The sequence below is a fragment of the Salmo trutta genome, chromosome 30 (genome assembly GCF_901001165.1).
Source record: "Salmo trutta chromosome 30, fSalTru1.1, whole genome shotgun sequence".
NCBI lineage: Eukaryota > Metazoa > Chordata > Actinopteri > Salmoniformes > Salmonidae > Salmo > Salmo trutta.
In genome coordinates, this window is record NC_042986.1 from 2,333,167 (window position 1) to 2,356,254 (window position 23,088).

Sequence of the window (23,088 nt, forward strand, 5' to 3'; positions counted from 1 at the left end):
CCGTATTGCTTAAGTATAAAGAAACGGGAAAGGGGGATACCTAGTCAGTTGTAGAACTGAATGCATTAAACATAAATGTGTCTTCCGCATTCAGAATAGCCTGAAGTTAAGGAGGGGAAATTCCTCTTGCTGCTCCTTAGATAAGCACCATGGTCTTGTAGTTGATGCGAGCTTCGACTGGAAGCCAGTGGAGTGTGAGGAGGAGCGGGGTGACATGAAGGGTACTTGGGCAGGTTGAAAACCAGGTGGGCTGCGGCATTATGGATAAATTGCAGGGGTTTGATGGCACAAGTGGGGAGACCAGCCAACAGAGAGTTGCAGCAGTCCAGACGGGAGATGACAAGTGCCTGGATTAGGACCTGTGTCGCTTCCTGTTGTAGAGCATGAACCTGCAGGAGCGAGTCACTGCTTTGATGTTTGCAGAGAACGACAGGGTGTTGTCCAGGGTCACATCACATGCTTTATCTTGGACAGGACGCAATTGTAAATGAGAACTTGTTCTCAACTTAACCTGGTTAAATAAAGGTGAAATAAAAAAATAAAGATTCTTTGCACTCTGGGAGGGCGACACTATGGAGTTGTCAACTGTGATGAAGAGGTCTTTGAGCAGGCAGGCCTTCCTCGGGAGGAAGAGCATCTCCGTCTTGTCGAGACTGAGCATGAGGTGGTGGGCCGACATCCAAGCTGAGATATCTGCCAGGCACGCAGAGAAGCGTGTCGCCACCTTGGTGTGAGAAAGGGGGAAGGAGAAAAGTAGTTCAGTGTCATCCTCATAGCAGTGATAGGAGAGACCATATGAGGATATGACGGAGCTGAGTGACTTGGTGTATAGAGAGAAGAGGAGAGGTCCATCCCCATAGCACTGATAGGAGAGACCATATGAGGATATGACGGAGCTGAGTGACTTGGTGTATAAAGAGAAGAGGATTGGGCCAAGAACCGAGCCCTGGGAGACACCAGTAGTGAGAGTACGTGGTGCAGATACAGATCCTCTCCACGTCACCTGGTAGGAGCGGTCTGCCAGGTAGGATGAATCCAAGAGTGTGCAGAGCCTGAGACACCCAGCCCTGAGAGAGTGGAGAGAAAGATATGATTGTTCACGGTGTCGAAGGCAGCGGATAGATCTAGGAGGATGAGAACAAAAGAGAGAGATTCAGCTTTGACACAGAGAAGAGCAGTCTCGGTTGAGTGACCCGTCTTGAAGCCTGCTGGTTAGGGTCAAGAAGATCGTTCTGAGAGAGATAACGAGAGAGTTGATCAGAAGTGTTTTGGAAAGAAAAGGAATTAGTGATACAGGTCTATAGTTTTTGACATCAGACGAGTCGAGTGTTGGTTTCTTGAGGAGGGGAACAACTCGGGCCATTTTGAAGAGTGGAATACAGTGTTTAAGGTAACACTTTACTTGACACCTAGCATCATAACATGTTTTGACACGGTCATAACCATGTCATAATGTCATAACAGCTGACATAACTTGTCATAACCTGTTATAATATGGTTATAACACATATATTTAGACGTTGTGCGTTATTTTATGGTTGGTTATGACACCTCCATAAGATTGTGAAAACCCACAAAAGGCAAAACATTCCATTAGCCTACATGTCAACAGTATGTTTATGTTATATATATATATTTTTTTTATTGACCATATTAAATGATCATTGTAAATGCAAACACATTGACGTCAGACATGCACATACCCCAATGCTCTGTTGCTGATGACCGGGATGAATGCAGGAGCAGATTTCAGGAGTGATGACTGATACACTACATGACCAAAAGTATGTGGACAGCTGCTCGTCGAACATCTCATTCCAAAATCATGGGCATTAATATGGAGTTGGTCCGCTCTTTGCTGCTATAACAGCCTCTACATCTAGCTTTCCACTAGATGTTGGAACATTGCTGCGGGGGACTTGCTTCCATTCAGCCACAAGAGTATTAGTGAGGTCGGGCACTGATGTTAGGGGATTAGGCCTGGCTGGTAGTCGGCATTCCAATTAATCCCAAAGGTGATCGATGGGATTAAGGTTAGGGCTCTGTGCAGGCCAGTCAAGTTCTTCCACACCGATCTCGACAAACCATTTATGTATGGAACTCGCTTTGTGCACAGGGGGCATTGTCATGCTGAAACAGGAAAGGGACAGATTCGTCCATCGGACTGCCAGATGGTGAAGCATGATTCATCACTCCAGAGAACGCTGCTCCAGAGTCCAATGGCGGTGAGCTTTACATCACTCCAGCCGACGCTTGGCATTACGCATGGTGATTTAGGCTTGTGTGCGGCTGCTCGGCCATGGAAACCCATTTCATGAAGCTCCCGACGAACAGTTCTTGTGCTGATGTTGCTTCCAGAGGCAGTTTGGAACTCGGCAGTGAGTGCTGCAACCGAGGACAGCACTTGGTGGTTCCGTTCTGTGACTCAAACCCAGAATCTCTAGTGGCACAGCTAGCACTTCGATGCAGTGCCTTAGACCACTGCGCCACTCGGGAGGCCCCGGTCATAGTGTTTCTTGACAGTGTCATAAAGAGTATGTTCTTAGTCCAAGTAAAGTGACACAGGATGCTCATAATGCTTAATTTGAATAAATGTGGGGTTTGACACTTTTATTTAGTTGTCATAACAGCCATAAAATAACACAATATATGTCACAACAGGTATAGATATGGGTCATGACAGTGTTATGACCATATTATGGCAGGTTATGACATATTATGACATGTTTATGACCGCGTCATACCGTGTAATGACACTGGGTGTCAAGTAAACTGTTACCGTATTTAAATACTCAGTGTGACATGGGACAGCAGCGTTGGCTGTGTGTGTGTGTGTGTATGTGTGTGTGTGTGTGTATGTTCTAACTGAGAGAAGGAACATTGCGCTGTTTCCTTGTCGCCGGGCTCATTGTCATAATGTCTTTGTTTTTTTTTAGGTTTTCGCCACGTCTATTTGGAAGGTATGGAGGAGGCTTCCATCTTTGTTCATGTGTCTGTACATGACATCACTGGTAAGGTAGGTACTAAGGGAGCTACTAGGCCTTTTGTTTTCGAAATGAGGGTTTGTCCTTAGTATTGGAAAACATGAACTGTTCTTCTCTTAATAATTTAACATCGGGCTTCTAAATATGATTCCTGTCAAAACACTATTTAGCTCCAAAATACTTTTCAACACAAGATTTTAGATAGAATTGAAATGACTTCCCCCTTAGTCATCAATCGATGGGGATTATTGAAGGGAAAAATATGTTGGAATTCAAAATCTCCATTATTATGCAGATGAAAGATTGAGTGCCAAAGCTGGAAATAAATATAATAATAAAAAAATGTATTCAATTAGGAACTCTCGCTAATTGCCCCGGTTGCAGCTCAATCAATAAGAATTAATCTGAGAGATGGCTAATTAAGTAATTAAGGCATTAAAGTGTCATTAGCAGCAGCCAACCGTGGCCCAGACAGCCTACCAGTGTGATCTGTGCGTTGCAGTTGAGTGGCAGCTGCTGCGGACGCCACCGTTCTGACAATTGGGATGTTGAAATGGGGACACGTATAGTAGAATTGTCTCAATGGGGTTTATTTTATTGTTTTTAAGACAGATTATACTCTTCCTGTATCCATGCAGAGATATGCAATTGTATTTCTTATATTCTATATTTTGTATTTTTTCATTACTCAGTCAAGACACTCTGAGTTGATTTTTGATCAATTGAACAGCTTGGAACGGTCTTGGAAATGTTGTGACATCTTGTACTAAACCAGAACATTATCAGAAGCCGTTAAAAAGGATGGGATTCATTAAATAGGTATTGGAAATTGTAAGCATATGGTACTTCAGTTTGCTGTTACCCAGAGTTAGTTATCAGGAGTCAGTCAACACATGTTGGATCAAATTAAACAATTTACTATCAACAGGAGAACAGTATTTTCCATAGTTTGGCTATCTCCTACTGTCATTCTTTCTTTATTTCTATACTGCATTTTGTCTTCCGTCATACTTGAAATTACCACACTGTTGTTCATATCTCTTCCTGTTTCTAGATCTTCTCTGTCAACTGTGACTGTATGTGCATCTGCTGTACTCTCCCTTCCCCCTCCCTCTCGCTCCCTCCCTTTGTCTCCTCGTCTCTGAACTCTCTCTCCTCTGTCTCTTTGTGATTTCAGTGGACCCCTCTTTGTCCAAATGCCGCTTTTAGAGGCAGGAAATTGTTAGGAGCCCTGAAGGCGCCACTCAGAACCCAGGTGTAGTGGGATCCAATCAGCACACTGCATGCACCACATGCCCCTCCCCTGCCACCCCAGTGATTCCGCCCCCGCAAACCAATTGCGTCCACCCGTAGAGGCCAACTCATGCTGACCATGAGTTGTGAACATGCCAGCATCCTCCATCAACCCAAAGTAGATCCAATGTCACTAACCTGTGCCGGGAGGGAGGGAGGGAGAGACAGAAAGGGGGAGAGAGCCACAAAACAGGGGACTAGGGGCCTGCTAAGTAGAGAGTGACAATGTATTTTTCTGGACAGTATTTTCCCCTTACTCAGGACATTCTCAGTTTGATGCACTGCAGGGGTATACAGTTCCTGCTTTTTGAGGACACTGTCCCCTGTGTCGGCTTGTTTTAGTCCTGACCTTGTCATCATATTACCTAGAGGTGGGAAAACAGTTCCCATGTATGGCGAAAGGAAAGGGTACCCAATCGCCACTGTGTAAAGCAGAGCACTTTCCCCATGCGTTTGAATGCACTGCTAACAGGAGCAATCTATTTCCACTAGAATTACTACCTTAATGCTAGTCATGAGACTCTGGATGTTGCTAAACAACCAGCTAACAGATGTAAAAATGGTTGGAGGAAAGTGGCAAGGAAACATTCCCTAGATAAGAACCCTTGACAGGAACCAGTCTCCGATTTCAAATGTGTTCTGGATAATGTCTGCCATCGGTATGTGTTCAGTCTGCCATCACCTTTCTGTCCATAACATGTAGACAAAATGTATCAGGCCCTTGGCGTTCATGGTTTTGTGATTTTTACTTTAGTCGATCTGCATCATGTGTACTGTAATGCCTGGGCACTCAGTCAGTCTGGATGTAATTCCACTTGGATCTACTTCATGGTTTATGAAATGACATTGGGTTGTTGCACATCGTGCTGAAAGTCAAGCATTTTTTCAATGAACACACATCCACACACAGTGCAAGGAGTATAGCAGCAGATAACCCAGTGTCATTTAGATCAGTGGCCGTCAAATTGTGTCATCACCGTCATGTCCCCCTGTCAGGGTGTTCATGGATCAATCACACTGTCCCCCATTGTCACTTTCATCGTAACCTCTCACCCCCACACTGTACATGTGGACACAGCATGTGTCCGTCCGCACACTACTGTGCGTGTTTGTGAAGTGAGCATAACGTCACATTACAGTGGTTACCATAGTTTATGTTGTTGTTTACGATGCGGTGTTAAAATGATAGGTCTTTGTATAATAAATGAATGGACTTTGGAGATGAAAGCTGATTCATTTCTGTCACCTGTTGTCTGGGTTGAGTATTAGGCCTATCTGCTTTCTCTAACTTACTAATATCATTTGTGATGCTCAACATATGTTTAGTTTTGTTCAGGGAGCTTACCAGAATTATAACCCTCATGAAAATACAGTATATACAGGGAATGTTGTTGTTTTTGTTTTGGCTCTGTACTCCAGCACTTTGGATGTGAAATGACCCAATGGTATGAAATTTTTGCATTTAACTTTCTCACAATTCATTCATTCATGATTATCCGTAATCATGGTAGCATCCACATTTAATGTAGAAGTGTTTAGAAACATTCTTATTTACAATTAAAGTGACTCCAAAATGACAAAATACATTATTTACCACTCATTTGTATTGGGTACAAAGTAATCTGAAACTCAACCAAAACAAACTGCAAATGCATCAATAAAGAGTCACAAGCTTGATGTAGTCATTGCGTGCTAGGAATATGGGGGGACTACGTACAAAAAAGGGTTGAAATATCTAAACAGTTTACCCGATATGGATGAAAATACCCTCAAAATAAAGCTAGTCTGCACTTTAACCCCATAGTCATTGTATAATTTCAAAGTGCTGGAGTACAGAACCAAAACAACAAAACGTGTCACTGCCCAAATACAGTATGCATTGTATGCATGTTTAACAATATACATGCAAATATATACGCATGGATAAAGTGACTCTTGTGGTTTTGGCAGCAGACATGTATAGTAACAGAAATTTGCCTGTATCACAAGGTGTTAAACCATCATTATGATGTGGTAATGTGACGTTCTATCAAACAAATACTGATAGAACGTGTGGTCATCAATACATTCGGACAAGGCAAACCAACGCCGTCCAATAGTACACTGCTCAAAAAAATAAAGGGAACACTTAAACAACACAATGTAACTCCAAGTCAATCACACTTCTGTGAAATCAAACTGTCCACTTAGGAAGCAACACTGATTGACAATAAATTTCACATACTGTTGTGCAAATGGAATAGACAACAGGTGTAAATTATAGGCAATTAGCAAGACACCCCTAATAAAGGAGTGGTTCTGCAGGTGGTGACCACAGACCACTTCTCAGTTCCTATGCTTCCTGGCTGATGTTTTGGTCACTTTTGAATGCTGGCGGTGCTTTCACTCTAGTGGTAGCATGAGACGGAGTCTACAACCCACACAAGTGGCTCAGGTAGTGCAGCTGATCCAGGATGGCACATCAATGCGAGCTGTGGCAAGAAGGTTTGCTGTGTCTGTCAGCATAGTGTCCAGAGCATGGAGGCGCTACCAGGAGACAGGCCAGTACATCAGGAGACGTGGAGGAGGCCGTAGGAGGGCAACAACCCAGCAGCAGGACCGCTACCTCCGCCTTTGTGCAAGGAGGAGCAGGAGGAGCACTGCCAGAGCCCTGCAAAATGACCTCCAGCAGGCCACAAATGTGCATGTGTCTGCTCAAACGGTCAGAAACAGACTTCATGAGGGTGGTATGAGGGCCCGACGTCCACAGGTGGGGGTTGTGCTTACAGCCCAACACCGTGCAGGACGTTTGGCATTTGCCAGAGAACACCAAGATTGGCAAATTCGCCACTGGCGCCCTGTGCTCTTCACAGATGAAAGCAGGTCCACACAGACGCCGTGGAGAACGTTCTGCTGCCTGCAACATCCTCCAGCATGACCGGTTTGGTGGTGGGTCAGTCATGGTGTGGGGTGGCATTTCTTTGGGGGGCCGCACAGCCCTCCATGTGCTCGCCAGAGGTAGCCTGACTGCCATTAGGTACCGAGATGAGATCCTCAGACCCCTTGTGAGACCATATGCTGGTGCGGTTGGCCCTGGGTTCCTCCTAATGCAAGACAATGCTAGACCTCATGTGGCTGGAGTGTGTCAGCAGTTCCTGCAAGAGGAAGGCATTGATGCTATGGACTGGCCCGCCCGTTCCCCAGACCTGAATCCAATTGAGCACATCTGGGACATCATGTCTCGCTCCATCCACCAACGCCACGTTGCACCACAGACTGTCCAGGAGTTGGCGGATGCTTTAGTCCAGGTCTGGGAGGAGATCCCTCAGGAGACCATCCGCCACCTCATCAGGAGCATGTCCAGGCATTGTAGGGAGGTCATACAGGCACGTGGAGGCCACACACACTACTGAGTCTCATTTTGACTTGTTTTAAGGACATTACATCAAAGTTGGATCAGCCTGTTGTGTGGTTTTCCACTTTAATTTTGAGTGTGACTCCAAATCCAGACCTCCATGGGTTGATAAATTGGATTTCCATGTATTATTTTTGTGTGATTTTGTTGTCAGCACATTCAACTATGTAAAGAAAAAAGTATTTAATAAGATGATTTAATTCATTCAGATCTAGGATGTGTTATTTTAGTATTCCCTTTATTTTTTTGAGCAGTGTATATGGTTACCATAGTGGAACTTGTTCTACAGACGGGAACTAATTGTCGCGTGGTCAGGAATCCAGTGGCTGCATCCGAAATGGCTTCCTGTTTCCTATAATTTGCATTAGTTTTGGCCAGAGCCCATGAGGCTCCAACAAGATTGTGCACTATATAGGGAATAGGATGCCATTTCGGACATAGCCAGTGTTAGTGTCAATATTGTATGTTGGAGCATGTCTAACTATTAATCTACCCTCATTCAACATCTAGTAACACAAATGCAATGACACCAAAGTAATCACTTGCATTAGACTAGATATAAAGATACAGAACTTCAGTACTGTATGTTCTGGTGAATCTGAACTGTGAACCTGTTCATGATGGTTGTTTTCTTTTGTCTCGTCTCTTGTTCTCAGGGCAAGGTGGCCAGCGGCATAAAAGGGCTGTTTCACAGAAACCCAAAGCAGGCTTCTCTCGACAGCCATGTTGCTGCACAGCTCAGCCGTAAGCACCCATTCGGAGCCCACCTGCTGCGCCGCACGGCCAGCGAGCCCACTAAGGGCGAGCCCAAGGTCAAGAAGGGTTTCCCAGAGATCGCCATTGACACCAAAGACTACAGCTCGGAAGGGGCCAGCGAGGACCGAGAGTCAGAGGACAGGGATCTCAGCGCCTCATCCCAGCCCCCGCAGCTCCACCAGCGCAACGGAGACGCCAAGGACACAGCTGCTCCTGCTCCTGCCACGCCACGCCAAGGCACCAACGGGCACCACAGCACCAACGGGGCTTTCAACCCTGATGAGGGCAAAGGTAAGGGCTCGCCTCACTTTCTCCGATACCCCATGAGTGAGCCCCTCAAGCGGGTCAATCGGCTGCGCTGTCACGACCCCCTGAATGAGAAACCGGGAGTGTTTGCCCGCATGGCCCTCAACAGCAGTGGCAGGATGGGGGTGTCCTCCAACTGCATCAACTGTGTAATTAGCTCCAAAGAAAGCCCCGAGATGGAGAGGAAGTTCAAGGATGAGGAGAAATGGGGAGAGAGGCCTGAGAAAGCCGCCTATTGCCCCACTCTCTCCAGACAAGTTCAACCCGAGCCAATGCCCAAACCACAGACCCTGGCCACAGCTCACCCTGATGAGCCCCAAGCCCAGACCAAGCCCAAAGTTGAGGCACTGCCCCTACTTCAGCCCCAGGCTTTCTTCCGGCCTATCCCCTTCCCCAGGTCCCGGGCCAAAGCCAGACAAACTCTGGGCACCCAACACACTGAGCCTCGTCCTGACCCCTCTGAGAGGAACGCCCGCTCCTGCAGCGTGCCCCGCAGGCGCTTCCTCACCCCTGCCCCCACCCCGGTGCCCATGCTCACCCCTGACTGCCAGAACAGCCTGCGCTGGCAGTGCATCCCGCCACCCAACTACGGCATCGCTTGTGGCCCGACTAAGGCCCCTCGCGCTACCATCACCAGCGCCGACTGCGACAGCTTGTCGCTCAGCGACCGTTGCAGCAGCTGCGACAGCCTGTGCAGCCTTGAGCTGGCCCCTATGCTGCCCCCAAGAGAGGTCCTTGACAGCCGCAGGCGCGCCGTGGGCACCTTGCAGCGTGAGATGAACCTCCTCTTCGCTCAGAAGATGGAAGAGCTGCGCAGTAAATCGCCCATGTTCTTCGCCGGTAAGGTGGAGCAGCCATTGCAGTGCCCACTGTAGTACCCATAGAGGTCCCATAGAGGCACCTATAGCAGTCCCTTACAGCTGCCATAGTGGCCATAGTGAGCCCATTGTGTAGTGCTGATCGCCTAGCTGTAAGCCCTGTGCTGTGAGCAGTCCCCCCAGAGGACCCACCCTTTAGAGAGCCAATATCATTGGGCTTGTAGTTCCCTGGGTGTTCTATAGTCTAGAACCCAGGTCCCCTCGCCAATCAAAATCTCCCTTAAGTCTAGACCTCCGGTCCCCTGACCAATCAAAATCTCCTTTAGTTCATTAGCACCAAAATCCCCACTAAATATCCATTGTGACTAAATTGATAGTCGAAGGCAGTGCATAATTGTACTAATGTGTAGCAAACTAGTAATGTGTTATTTTAATTATTTCTTTGTCTGACAAAAACATGCTGTGTGTCCAACAGATGAAAGAACAACTGGTAAGTGAAGGACATGTAACTAGGGTTGTAAAGGGAGGGTATATTGCAGGAGACTTTCGAAGTTTAAGAGTAAACTACCAGAATTCTGGTCACTTTGAAGGATTTGATGTAATATAGTGGCCCTTTTAAGGTACTTCACAGGTGTCTGTAATTATCTCAGACCCTCTGGCCTTATCCCATGTAAAATATATACTGAAAAAATATATAAATAGAACATGTAAAGTGTTGGTCCCATGTTTCATGAGCTGAAATAAAAGATCCCAGAAATGTTCTATACGCACAACAAGCTTATTTCTCTCAAATTGTGTGCAAAAATGGGTTTACATCCCTGTTAGTGAGCATTTCTCCTTTGCCAAGATAATCCATCCACCTGACAGATGTGGCATATCAAGAAGCAGATTAAACAGCATGATCATTACACAGGTGCATCTTGTGCTGGAGACATTAAAAGGCTGTAAAATGTGTAGTTTTGTCACACAACACAATGGCACAGCTGTCTCAAGTTTTGAGGGAGTGTGCAATTAGCATGCTGACTGCAGGAATGTCCACCAGACCACGTGTAACCCTGCCAGCCCAGGACCTCCACATCCGGCTTCTTCACCTGCGGGACCATCTGACACCAGCCACCCGGACAGCTGATGAAACTGTGGGTTTGCACAACTGAAGAATTTCTGCACAAACTGTCAGAAACCGTCTCAGGGATGCTCATCTGCGTGCTCGTCGTCTTGACCTGACTGTACCGGGCAGATGGCGTCGTGTGGGTGATTGGTTTGCTGATGTCGACATTGCGAACAGGGTGCCCTATGGTGGTGGTGGGGGTTATTGTATGGACAAGCATAAGCTACGGACAACGAACAGAGATATCCTGAGAGATATCCACAGAGATATCCTGATGCCCATTGTTGTGCCATTCATCCGCCACCATCACCTCATGTTTCAGCATGATAATGCACGGCCCCATGTCGCAAGGATCTGTACACAATTCCTGGAAGCTGAAAATGTCCAAGTTCTTCCATGGCCTGCATACTCACCAGACATGTCACCAATTGAGCATGTTTGGGATGCTCTGGTTCAACCTGTATAACAGTGTGTTCCCGCCAATATCCAGCAACTTCGCACAGCCATTGAAGAAGACTGGGACAACATTTCACAGACCACAATCAACAGCCTGATCAACTGTATGCAAAGGATATATGTTGCGTTGCATGAGACAAATGGTTACTGACCAGTTTTCTGATCCACGCCCTATCTTTTCTTTAAGGTAACTGTGACCAACAAATGCATATCTGTATTCTCAGTCATGTGAAGACCATAAATTAGGTCCTAATGAATTTATTTCATTTGACTGATTTCCTTACAGTGAGGGAAAAAAGTATTTGATCCCCTGCTGATTTTGTACGTTTGCCCACTGACAAAGAAATGATCAGTCTATCATTTTAATGGTAGGTTTATTTGAACAGTGAGAGACAGAATAACAACAAAAAAATCCAGAAAAACACATGTCAAAAATGTTATAAATTGATTTGCATTTTAATGAGGGAAATAAGTATTTGACCCCTCTGCAAAACATGACTTAGTACTTGGTGGCAAAACCCTTGTTGGCAATCACAGAGGTCAGACGTTTCTTGTAGTTGGCCACCAGGTTTGCACACATCTCAGGAAGGATTTTGTCCCACTCCTCTTTGCAGATCTTCTCCAAGTCATTAAGGTTTCGAGGCTGATGTTTGGCAACTCGAACCTTCAGCTCCCTCCACAGATTTTCTATGGGATTAAGGTCTGGAGACTGGCTAGGCCACTCCAGGACCTTAATGTGCTTCTTGTTGAGCCACTCCTTTGTTGCCTTGGCCGTGTGTTTTGGGTCATTGTCATGCTGTAATACCCATCCATGACCCATTTTCAATGCCCTGGCTGAGGGAAGGAGGTTCTCACCCAAGATTTGACGGTACATGGCCCCGTCCATCGTCCCTTTGATGCGGTGAAGTTGTTAGTTATTTTAAAATAAAAAATATAATGACAAAGCTGTAAAACATTGTCCTAAATATACACCATCAACACACTTTTATTTATTTTACTATGTAAATATGTATTTGTTGTCAATGTTTTGGCGTCAAACTGGTGGCAGTTGTGAAAAAAGTCAATAGTTGGAAGAATTAATTGAAAATAATGCCGTTGTTGATTGGATGGCTTTTCATTAATTAGGCTATTTTCTCTTGAACTATGGTCTATCTACTAGAAACTCATGGACAATATGTATAAAAATATATAATATATAAAAAATGAATACTATATCTGAATATTTTTTGTTGTTTGATATTTAAGTATAAATAACCAAAGTTCCGAATAATTAACAAAAAATATATGGCAAATTATCAACGATCAACTTTAGTAAATTAAAACAGAGCTCAATTCACCATCATTCTATGGGATGTAGACCACCTTGTTGGACTGCAGAAAGGCCCCATATCACTCTTGAACTCAAACCTCCTTGGTAACACTGAACAGAAAACTTCCCCCAGCAATGAAAGAGCCAAACCATTATATGATTTGACCTTGAGGAGCCCTTCACCCCTTGACCCCCGGTTCACAACATGATAAACACCAGCTGTCCTCTCTCCCCTGCTTAGCATCTCCCACTCACTGCATTACATCAGAGGAAATCACGAGTTGTTCCTTTTGGGGAAAAGAGAGGTGGGGTAGGGTTTATGTTTATCCCTTTGGGTCTCAGATTTATGTTGCAATGAAGGATGTTTGCCATACATTTAACACAACATTCTATTACTCCTCAGAGAATAGATTATGTTTTTCTCTTCGACCGTTAGACCCTGCTTGAGCAGGGTTTTATATATTGTGAAATCAGCAGCTACTCTTCCTGGGGTCCACACTTACCAATGGCTCTGTTGTGTTATGGTGTGCTCTATGTTCACAACACAGTATAATATATCAGTGGACTATCTAGTGTAGACATGGTTTTAAATAGTTAAGAAATGTGATATTGTGAAGTTGATAGTTTGTCCTTAGAAATGAGTAGTATTCAACTGTGCATTTGGTACAAATGTACTGTGCATTCGGAAAGTATTTAGACCCCTTGACTTTTTCCACATTTTGTTACGTTACAGCCTTATTCTAAAATGTATTAAATAAGTGTTTCCTCATCAATCTACACACTATACCATATAATGACAAAGCAAAAACTGGTTTTTGCAAATTTTATATGAATAAAAAACAGATACCTTATTTACATAAGTATTCAAACCCTTTGCTATGAGATTTGAAATTGAGCTCAGGTGCATCCTGTTTCCATTGATCATCCTTGAGATGTTTCTACAACTTGATTGGAGTCTACCTGTGGTAAATTCTATTGATTGGACATGATTTGGAAAGGCACACACCTGTCTATATAAGGTCCCACAGTTGACAGTGCATGTCAGAGCAAAAACCAAGCCTTGAGGTCTAAGGCATTGTATGTAGAGCTATGAGACAGGATTGTGTCGATGCACAGATCTGGGGAAGGGCACCAAAAAATCTCTGCATTATTGAAGGTCCCCAACAACACAGTGGCCTCCATCATTCTAAATGGAAGAAGTTTGAAACAAACAAAGACTCTTTCTAGAGCTGGCCGCCCGGCCAAACTGAGTAATCGGGGGAGAAGGGCCTTGGTCAGAGAGGTGACCAAGAACCCGATGGTCACTCTGACATAGCCCCAGAGTTCCTCTGTGGAAATGGGAGAACCTTCCAGAAGGACAACCATCTCTGCAGCACTAAACCTGGCACCATCCCTACGGTGAAGCATGGTGGTGGCAGCATCATGCTGTGGGGATGATTTTCAGCGGCAGGGACTGGGAGACTAGGCAGGATCGAGGGAAAGATGAAAGGAGCAAAGTACAGAGAGATCCTTGATGAAAACCTGCTCCAGAGCGCTCAGGACCTCAGAATGGGGCTAAGGTTCACCTTCCAACAGGACAACGATCCTAAGCACACAGCTAAGACAACGCAGGAGTGGCTTCGGGACACGTCTCTTAAGATCCCTGAGTGGCCCAGCTAGAGCCCGGACATGAACCCGATCTGACATTTATGGAGAGACCTGAAAATAGCTGTGCAGCGACACTCCCCATCCAACTTGACAGAGCTTGAGAAGATCTGCAAAGAAGAATCGGAGAAACTCTTGTAGCTTGTAGCGTCATACCCAAGAAGACTCGAGGCTGTAATCACTGCCAAAGGTGCTTCAACAAAGTACTGAGTAAAGGGTCTGAATACCTATGTAAATGCAATATTTCAGTTATTCATTTATTTTGCAAAACAATATAAAAACCTGTTTTTGCTTGGTCATTATGGGATATTGTGTGTAGATTGATGAGGGGGAAAAAAACGATTTAATTAATTTTAGACTAAGGCTGTCCACAAAATGTGGAAAAAGTCAAGGGGTGTGAATACTTTCCGAATGCACTGTATGTTGTCTTGCTTAAGCACTCTCCTCTGTACTATCCTCCCTCTTATTTCCTCTTTTCCTCCAGTTGTGCTAAACCTATTTTTTTCCTTCTTGCACGCTCTCTCTGTTCCTAGTGCAGAATTGAGGGGATGACCAAAGCCAGGTAAAGACAACCCTTGAATGTCTGTACGCTCACCCACTATTTTCTACTCACTCACTGTGCCTTGCCTGTCTTCATAATCCTCCTTCACTCCCTTCACTCACTCCCTTCACTCACTCCCTCCCTTCACTCCCTCCCTTCACTCCCTTCACTCACTCACTCACTCACTCACTCACACTGCCCCGTTAGCACTGTGACGTGTTTAAGGTCAGGGTCGTATTCACTAAGCACCAAACAGACTGCTGGGTGGGGGGGTTATGCACTAATGAATATGACTCAGGGCAGGGTAGTCAGTCCCAGATAGCTTTAAAGGACTAGTTCGCTATTTTACAATTTGATTTTAGATGGTTACATACTGTGAAAGTAGTCTAAGGGCTAGGAGAAACTGTAATCCATGGTTGAGTTTTCTTTGAACAGCCATTAAAGTTCAGCTAACTTTAGCCACCGCTAGCTAAAAATCTATGGAAGTGATGGGGGCATGTGAGCATGTTGTGTTCGTTATTGGCCAAATCACCTTTAAGTAACATTACACCAAATATGGAGTTTATTTTTACGTTTTTTATATGCTCACATGCCCTTTCATTTCCATTGATCTGTAGCTAGCGGTGGCTAAAGTTAGCTGAAGTTTGTAATGGCTGTACCATGGATTACAGTTTTTCCTGGCCCATAGACTACTTTCAGGGCGAGGAACCATCTAACATCAAGCTGTAAAATAGTAAACTACTCCTTTAATGCAATTACATTTCATCAACAGGTTGAGATATGTACATAGATTTCAGGAGAACGACTTGGGAGCATTTAACTGTGTTTGGTGCATATGGATGTGGACACATGGAGTCTCACTGTATGAATGATCATCCTAATCACCACTACCCTGCTGGCGATTCCCATTCCATCGTTGCCATATTGTTCTTTTTTCAGGTCAAAACCATCCTGGTCATCAGTGTATGCACGCAATTCATCATGTTGGATATTGATCATTTAGCCATCTATCTATCAATCTTATGCATATGTTGAATGGCAGTTATGTTTAGTGTGAAGCATTATATTTAAGCAATAAGGCTTGAGGAGGTGTGGTATATTGGCCAATGATTAACTGGGTGGTTTGAGCCCTGACTGCTGATTTGGGTGTATGACTACAATTTTTTTTACTGTTGTAATTAATTTGGTAACCAGTTTCTAATAGCAATAAGGTACCTAGGGGTTTGTGGTATATGGCCAATATAACACGTCTAACAGCTGTTCTTACCCTTAGCAGTGGTATATTGGCAATATACCACAAACGTCCAAGGTGCCTTACTGCTTTTAGAAACCGGTTATCAATATAAAGGTAAACCGGTAGATTGTGTCATACCCGTGGTACATTGTCTAATATACCATGGCTTTCAGCCAATCAGCATCCAGATGCCAAACCTCCCAGTTTATAATCTTGTGTATGGGTAAGAAAAAAATACACTTGTATCCTATTTTTCCCAAACTTTCAGCACACTTATCTTCCAGCATATGCCAGGTAGACATATATACTACTCACACACTTGCATATTTGTATTGCATATTTTAAATATTTACCTGAATTCCTTACCACCCCACTAAATTTGTTACTACCAAAACATAGTAGTGATCATTTTGATTAACCTTCTATTACAGATAGATTTTTATTTTTTACCAGTACAGTAGAGCAGAGTAGAGTACAGTACAGTAGACCAATACCACTAAATCAAGAGTCCATGGGCCCCTTCAATTGTAAGGAACTCAAGTAGAGTAAGCTTGAGTACAGTAGGGTACAGTACAGTAGAGTACAGTACAGTAGAGCACATTACAGTACAGTATAGCACATTGTAGACGTCTATGTTTTGGCCAAATAGATTTCAATGTTTGTGCTCTTGGAGGGTGGGAGCCCCCCTGCTGGCGATGCATCTCAATACTCTACACCTTTTCCTGAAGTGTGCACTTATCTACTACTCACATGGTGGTCGGCTGTAACTCAGTTGATAGAGCATGGCGCATGCAACGTTAAAATGGAGATAGCCTCAATGGCACTGCATGTGCTTTCACAGATGCCATAATGGCACAGATACAACGATGAGACCTCTATATATCTCTATAGTGTCAATTGTTTCGGTTGTGAACGTTTCGGTTTGGCGATTTTAACTTATTCGTGACTTTAAAGAATCACCATAGCTAACATATGGCTGGATAGCTTTCATTTTGACAGATGTACATCCCAGCAAACATATATGTCAGTCATAAATCTGTAATTTACATATTTCGTGAAATATTAAGATGTTTAGATTTACCAACTTTTCTCACTCATTTTCTCACAATGGGGCCATGCTGGTGAGGGGTGCAATCCCATCACTTGGTGATATTTGTAGGGGTGTGGCTTTAGGCACATTCATTCTACAGTCTTCTAATGTGTGTGTTTTGGTAGTGACACCAAAAGGTGGGATAGTAAAAAAAAATGTTTAGGGTGTTTAAACATAAACTGCTAATTAGATCAATATCTTTCAATGTAATAATATAACTCAAGATGTTATATTAAAATAATAGTGTTTTCTTAATTTTTACTAATTTTGACATTGTAGAATAATAGTGAAGACATCAAAATTATGAAATAACACATATGGAATCATGTAGTAACCAAAAAAATCAAAATGTACTTTAGATTCTTCAAAGTAGCCACCCTTTGCCTTGATGACAGCTTTGCACACTCTTGGCATTCTCTCAACCAGCTTCATGAGGAATGCTTTTTCAACAGTCTTGAAGGAGTTCCCACATATGCGGAGCACTTGTTTGCTGCTTTTCCTTCACTCTGCAGTCCAACTCATCCCAAACCATCTCAATTGGGTTGAGGTTGGGTGATTGTGGAGGCCAGGTCATCTGATGCAGCACTCCATCACTCTCCTTCTTGGTCAAATAACCTTTACACAGCCTGGAGGTGTGTTGGGTCATTGTCCTGTTGAAAAACAAATGATAGTCCCACTAAGCGCAAACCAGATGAGATGGCGCATCGCTGCAGAATGCTGTGGTAGCCATGCTGGTTAAGTATGCCTTGAAATAAATCACTGACAGTGTCACCAGCAAAGCACCATCACACCACCTCCTTCATGGTGGGAACCACACATGCAGAGAGCATCCGTTCACCTACTCTGCGTCTCACAAAGACACGGCGGTTGGAACCAAAAATCTCAAATTTGGACTCATCAGACCAAAGGACAGATTTCCACCGGTCTAATGTCCATTGCTCGTGTTTCTTGGCCCAAGCAAGCCTCTTCTTCTTATTGGTGTCCATTAGTAGTGGTTTTCTTTGCAGGAATTCGACCATGGCCTGATTCACGCAGTCTCCTCTGAACAGTTGATGTTGAGATGTGTCTGTTACTTGATCTCTGTGAAGCATTTATCTGGGCTGCAATCTGAGTCTGGTAACTCTAATGAACTTATCCTCTGGGTCTTCCTTTCCTGTGGCGGTCCTCATGAGAGCCAGTTTCATCATAGCGCTTGATGGTTTTTGCAACTGCACTTGAAGAAACTTTCAAAGTTCTTGACATTTTCCAGATTGACTGATCTTCAATTCTTAAAGTAATGATGAACTGTCATTTCTCTTTGCTAATTTAAGCTGTTCTTGCCATAATATGGACTTGGTCTTTTACCAAATAGGGCTATCTTCTGAATTCCACCCCTACCTTGTCACAACACAACTGATTGGCTCAAATGCATTAAGAAGGAAAGAAATTCACACCTGTTAATTGGCACACCTTAATTGAAATGCATTCCAGGTGACTACCTCATGAAGCTGGTTGAGAGAATGCCAAGAGTGTGCAAAGCTGTCATCAAGGCAAAGAGTGGCTACTTTGAAGAATCTCAAATATAAAATATATTTTAATTTGTTTAACACTTGTTTGGTTACCAAATTATTCCATATGTGTTATTTGATAGTGTTGATGTCTTAACTATTATTCTACAATGTAGAAAATAAAGAAAAACCCTGGAATGAGTAGGTGTGTCTAAACTTTTGACCGATACTGTAACTGTCCTAAGTTTGGAGACCTAATAGTTTTTTGGGGTGGGACTGCAATTTACACCACTTCTGCAGAATCACCCATATACTGTATGCATCATATGGCTCACATAACGATACTATAAGCATGCTACTGGTAGTAACCATTTTGACAAATGTCGTCCTGTAGTTACTGATCTGATTCTTCTCCTCTCTCTCTCCAGACCATTCCACAGGGCAGAGACCAGTTCCCCCTCTTTCACTGTTCAGGCCAATCGCTGAAGAACTGGGTGACAGACATCTCACTCGCTCTGCTTCTACTACTTCTACAGCAGACCACTCATCAACACGTCACTCCCCACTTCCGCCCCTCCCTCCAGCCACAGCAATAACCACCACCACTCCATCCCCTGCTTCTAATAGTGAGTCGGACAGTCCCGTCAACGGTTGGAGGGAGGAGGGTCCCGTCAAGGGAAGGGGGGTCAGCAAAATACCCCCTGTCCTTCACAGGACCACCTCAGCACCTGTCGTACCCGTCCCGGGGGAGAGACCGGACCCCAAAAACCTGACCAGAGACCCCCGGGTCGACAACGACACCTCGTCACCCATGGCGCATGCTCCAAGCCGAATGGAAACACTGCATACTCCGACAGACCACACAAAGGACGATGCCGAGCACAAGACTGAGACAAGGGCAGAGTCTCCTGCTCTTCTCGCCGACCACTCTGTCTCCAGCCCTCAGAAAGTCCAGGTCCTGAGAACGATGTTCGGCGGCAACCCGTCACGCACGCCCGTCAGAAGGACCAAAAGCGAGGGCTACGTGCGGTCAGCGGCTGGGGGGCAGCAGCAGGCGTCTGCCGTGCCAGAGGTGTGCACAGACGCCACCCTGAATGACCGGCTGTGGAGCAAGCTGGAGCCCGAGCCGGGCAACCACCGAGACAGCGTGTCCTCGTCCTCCAGTATCTCGTCCAACGACACCGTCATTGATCTGTCCCTGCCCAACCTGGCCAGGAAGAGCCTCACCTGCCTGAACAGCGGGCCCTCCCCATCTGACAACACCTTCCAGGACCCACCCTCCTGGGTCACCAGGCCACGCTCAGCCATCACCTCTTTTGACACGCTGCGGGTCAGCAAGAGCAAGTCCAACCCCAACCTCCGGCAGGGCCACCCGGGGGAGCCAGAGGACGAGCTGCAGCCCAGACCCCTCGGAGCCCCCAGGGAGCCTCCAGTGGACTCATCCAGCAGAATTACCCAGAGGAGGCACACCTGGAGCCGCCTCTATATGGAAGGGCTGAAGCAGTCCTCCTCCCCAGCCAAGAAGCCCTCTGCAGCAGCAGTCCTTGCTGCTGCAGCCGCCAGCCCCCTGGATACCGGAGCCTCTATGTCCAAGAGCCTGGGGGACTTGACTTCGGACGACATCGCTTGCAACTTTGACAGCAAGTACCGCAGCATCAGCCGCAGCTTCATCGTCAGGCCCTCCAGGAACGATCCTCGACGAGGTCTCCAGAGGCCCCGGCCGCCAAGCGACCTTACAGAGCAGCTGAGGAGGCTGACGGATGTTGAGCCCCTGACGGCACGTGACTTCACCACCCAGGCACAGCAGGAGTCCCCGGAGGATGCTCTGGAGGAACCACCACTACGGAGAATGTCCTCTCGGAGTCAGAGCAGGGTGCGCTACATCGCCAACAGGGCCAAGGAGGCCCAGGAAAGGAAGAGGCTGCAAGGTCTCAACCAGCCCCACCTAGCTGCCGGCGCCGCTAGCATTAGCATTTTCGGAGGCGGTAGCCCTATTGAAGAGCGGGGTAACCCGGAAGGGGCGTGCTGCGTAGCCCAGAGCCCTTGCACTAGCTTGGACCTGTTAAGCCAGCTCAGCCCCCCGGGGCCGCCCCCCAACAGACAGTCCCAGACACAGTCCCAGACCTCCCCGAACTCTGACAACAATGAGGTCTTTTTCATGCTCAAGCTTTGAGAATCAGATTTGTTTTGGACCGGACCGTGAGAGACACTGAAGCAAAACTAATTTAGAATTCCATCCAGCTTTCTAGGAAGGGGAAATTGTCATTTATAAAGAAAGGGAATTCTGTATATCTTGACAGGATGCATTTTTAAATGTGTTTAATCAAGCACTGAATAATGCTACTTCTTCCAGAAACTTACAGATACAGTCACAAGCACAGTTTTACTCTGGTCAATGTTTTATTTTCACTGCTCAGTAACTCACCTACAAACTTTGAACAACTATACGCCAAGCTGGTCACAAAGGATGTGCAAGTAATTTTTCCAACAAAGTGACCACACATACACACAAATAATAGAAACAGCGGTGAGCTGTCTTTTGAAAGCATCCTTTACCAATACAGTCATTTGTTTGCACCAAATTAGGAATAGTTTTTATATGCTTGACTGTTCAGTGACCTCCACGTTTTGAGTATTCATTGTGAGTTGAGCTGATCCCAAAGTAGCAATAGACAACCATTAGTGGAGTTTTTTTTTTTATTCTTTTTTTTTTTTTTATTTAAACTTTATTTAACTAGGCATGTCAGTTAAGAACAAATTCTTATTTACAATGACGGCCTACAAGAGTCTGATTAGAAAACCTTTTTTAAACTTGAAATTGAATGATATATACTGTACTTTTAAACCTTAAGATTGAATAATAAACTGTTAACTCATTATATATCACCAGTAGCCCAGCCATGTGCAAGCAATATTTTAAAAACAGCTATTAGTGTATTATATTGCAGATAATGTAAGGATTTTCTTAAAGGTTGTTGTTTAGCCAAAGGCCCATGCAGAATCTTTACTAAAAAACAGCAAAATAAGTAAAATGACAATAACAACAATATCCAAAACATGTCTTTTTAACCCAACTTTTTTTTATTCTGTGCGTACAGTGAAGTGTGATTTGAGTGAGCTGCCCATGATTTGGCAAGTTTTTTACCATGTTACCCATTTTTTATTTGACTGCATGTCTTTTAAGCACAGTATCATATGTCTCTTATTTTATTATACAAAAAAAAAAAACATTAAATGGGACCTGATAGGAGTGACCCTGTTTCCACGCACGTTTGTACTGTACCGTTTGTACTGCCATGCCAGTTCCCTGCAACCTTTTAGGAACCATCATTTTTGAAGTAAAAACCAGATGTCATTATGAACTGAATAAATATATCTACTGTATATTACACAAGCATATTTCTTTTTTTCTTTTTTCAGTCACATTGGACTCTTGTTCAGACATTGGACTCTTGTCTCAATGTTCGGACCAAAGATTTATCTTGGAACAAAATGGGCAGCCAGATGAAATGATCTTTACAGAAGTTGACATGTAAAAGCACTCGGTCTTGGCACGGCAGCTCCCCTAGCTGCCCTAATTATGGACTGCCTGGCTGGGCTGTATTGACCAACCATCACCTCTCCCAACCTCATTGGCGTAGTTCACAAGACTCCCTGATGGGGAGAAATGTTGCAGAACAATGTCTCTGGCCACAATACATGCCCAGCCAAGAAAAGAAAACAGAAGAACATCCTTTCCATTACATTTGCCACCCAAGATTTTGGAAGATAAAATGTTGTGGTCACACTTTTAGTGAACTACATATTTTAAGGCTTAAAGCCCTCATAAAGCCCTCATAAGGCCTAGATATAGTGGCTTCAAAAGTCTTCCAGGAACTTGCCATACTTGGCAAAGCACCAGATGTAAGGGTATTTTATATAACCCTTTATGTATGACATCGCTAATAACTAATTTTGGCAAGCATTTGTGTAGCGCTTATGAACGCTTTATGACTGCTCTATAAAGCCTGCATCATTTTGGTTCATGTGACAAAAATGGGTAATGATGATTAAAACCGGTAAGACCGTTAAAGCCTTGTTTACATTTTCACTGTACTGACCTATCAATCAATGGACAACGGTCTGCCAACAGTGTTTTTGAGTCTGGGGTTGCCAAGATGACGGCCACCTCTGGTGAAGCTGTTGGCTATAGCCAGGCCTCTTATTCTGTACTGGGAGAGGGTTCTGAAGCGCGACATGCTCCTTTTAGCGCCACAGACTGTGCCCTGCTGTCACACATACAAAAGACAGCTTCATTAGGATTCCGAGAGCATTTCCACTCCCCTCTTCAAACCCTATTTATCCAGTCGATTGGCCATGGCTCAGCCCTCCAACCAAAACCTGGAGCTCTATTGAGCCACTACTGAACTGAGGGAATGATGTTGTCACAGGAGCTTGAATGCTTTCTTACCCCATCAAACTCCAGCCCTACATGACTCCAAGCTCACAACTTCTCTGGAAGAAATTGAGATTTATGGAATTAAGTAAATAACGTTTTTAAGACTGAACTCTGTATGAATTAACATTATGTTGCAGAGTTCTAGGCATTCCTCCAAAGTATACAACATTGAAAAGATTAGTTAATTGCCATGTGTTAGTCTCTTTAGTTAATTTAAACAGGGGTGGTGT

The 23,088-nt window shown here is 44.6% G+C and overlaps 1 protein-coding gene across 7 annotated transcripts in view; it reads left to right on the forward strand.

Moving 5' to 3' along the window:
- LOC115168947 (1-phosphatidylinositol 4,5-bisphosphate phosphodiesterase eta-2) overlaps nucleotides 1–21,814 on the forward strand; it is a 178,744-nt gene extending 156,930 nt beyond the window's left edge. For 6 of the 7 annotated variants that reach the window (XM_029724498.1, XM_029724497.1, XM_029724496.1 and 3 more), the window contains 3 exons: nucleotides 2,937–3,016; nucleotides 8,328–8,718; nucleotides 18,849–21,814. In XM_029724498.1, the coding sequence (XP_029580358.1) occupies nucleotides 2,937–3,016; nucleotides 8,328–8,718; nucleotides 18,849–20,593 (2,216 nt within the window). In that variant the 3' untranslated portion in view covers nucleotides 20,594–21,814. Of the gene's footprint in view, nucleotides 1–2,936; nucleotides 3,017–8,327; nucleotides 8,719–14,601; nucleotides 14,631–18,848 lie in introns of all 7 variants that reach the window. The other variant, XM_029724502.1, reaches the window with a different exon arrangement.
- Nucleotides 21,815–23,088: the final 1,274 nt, after the last annotated feature.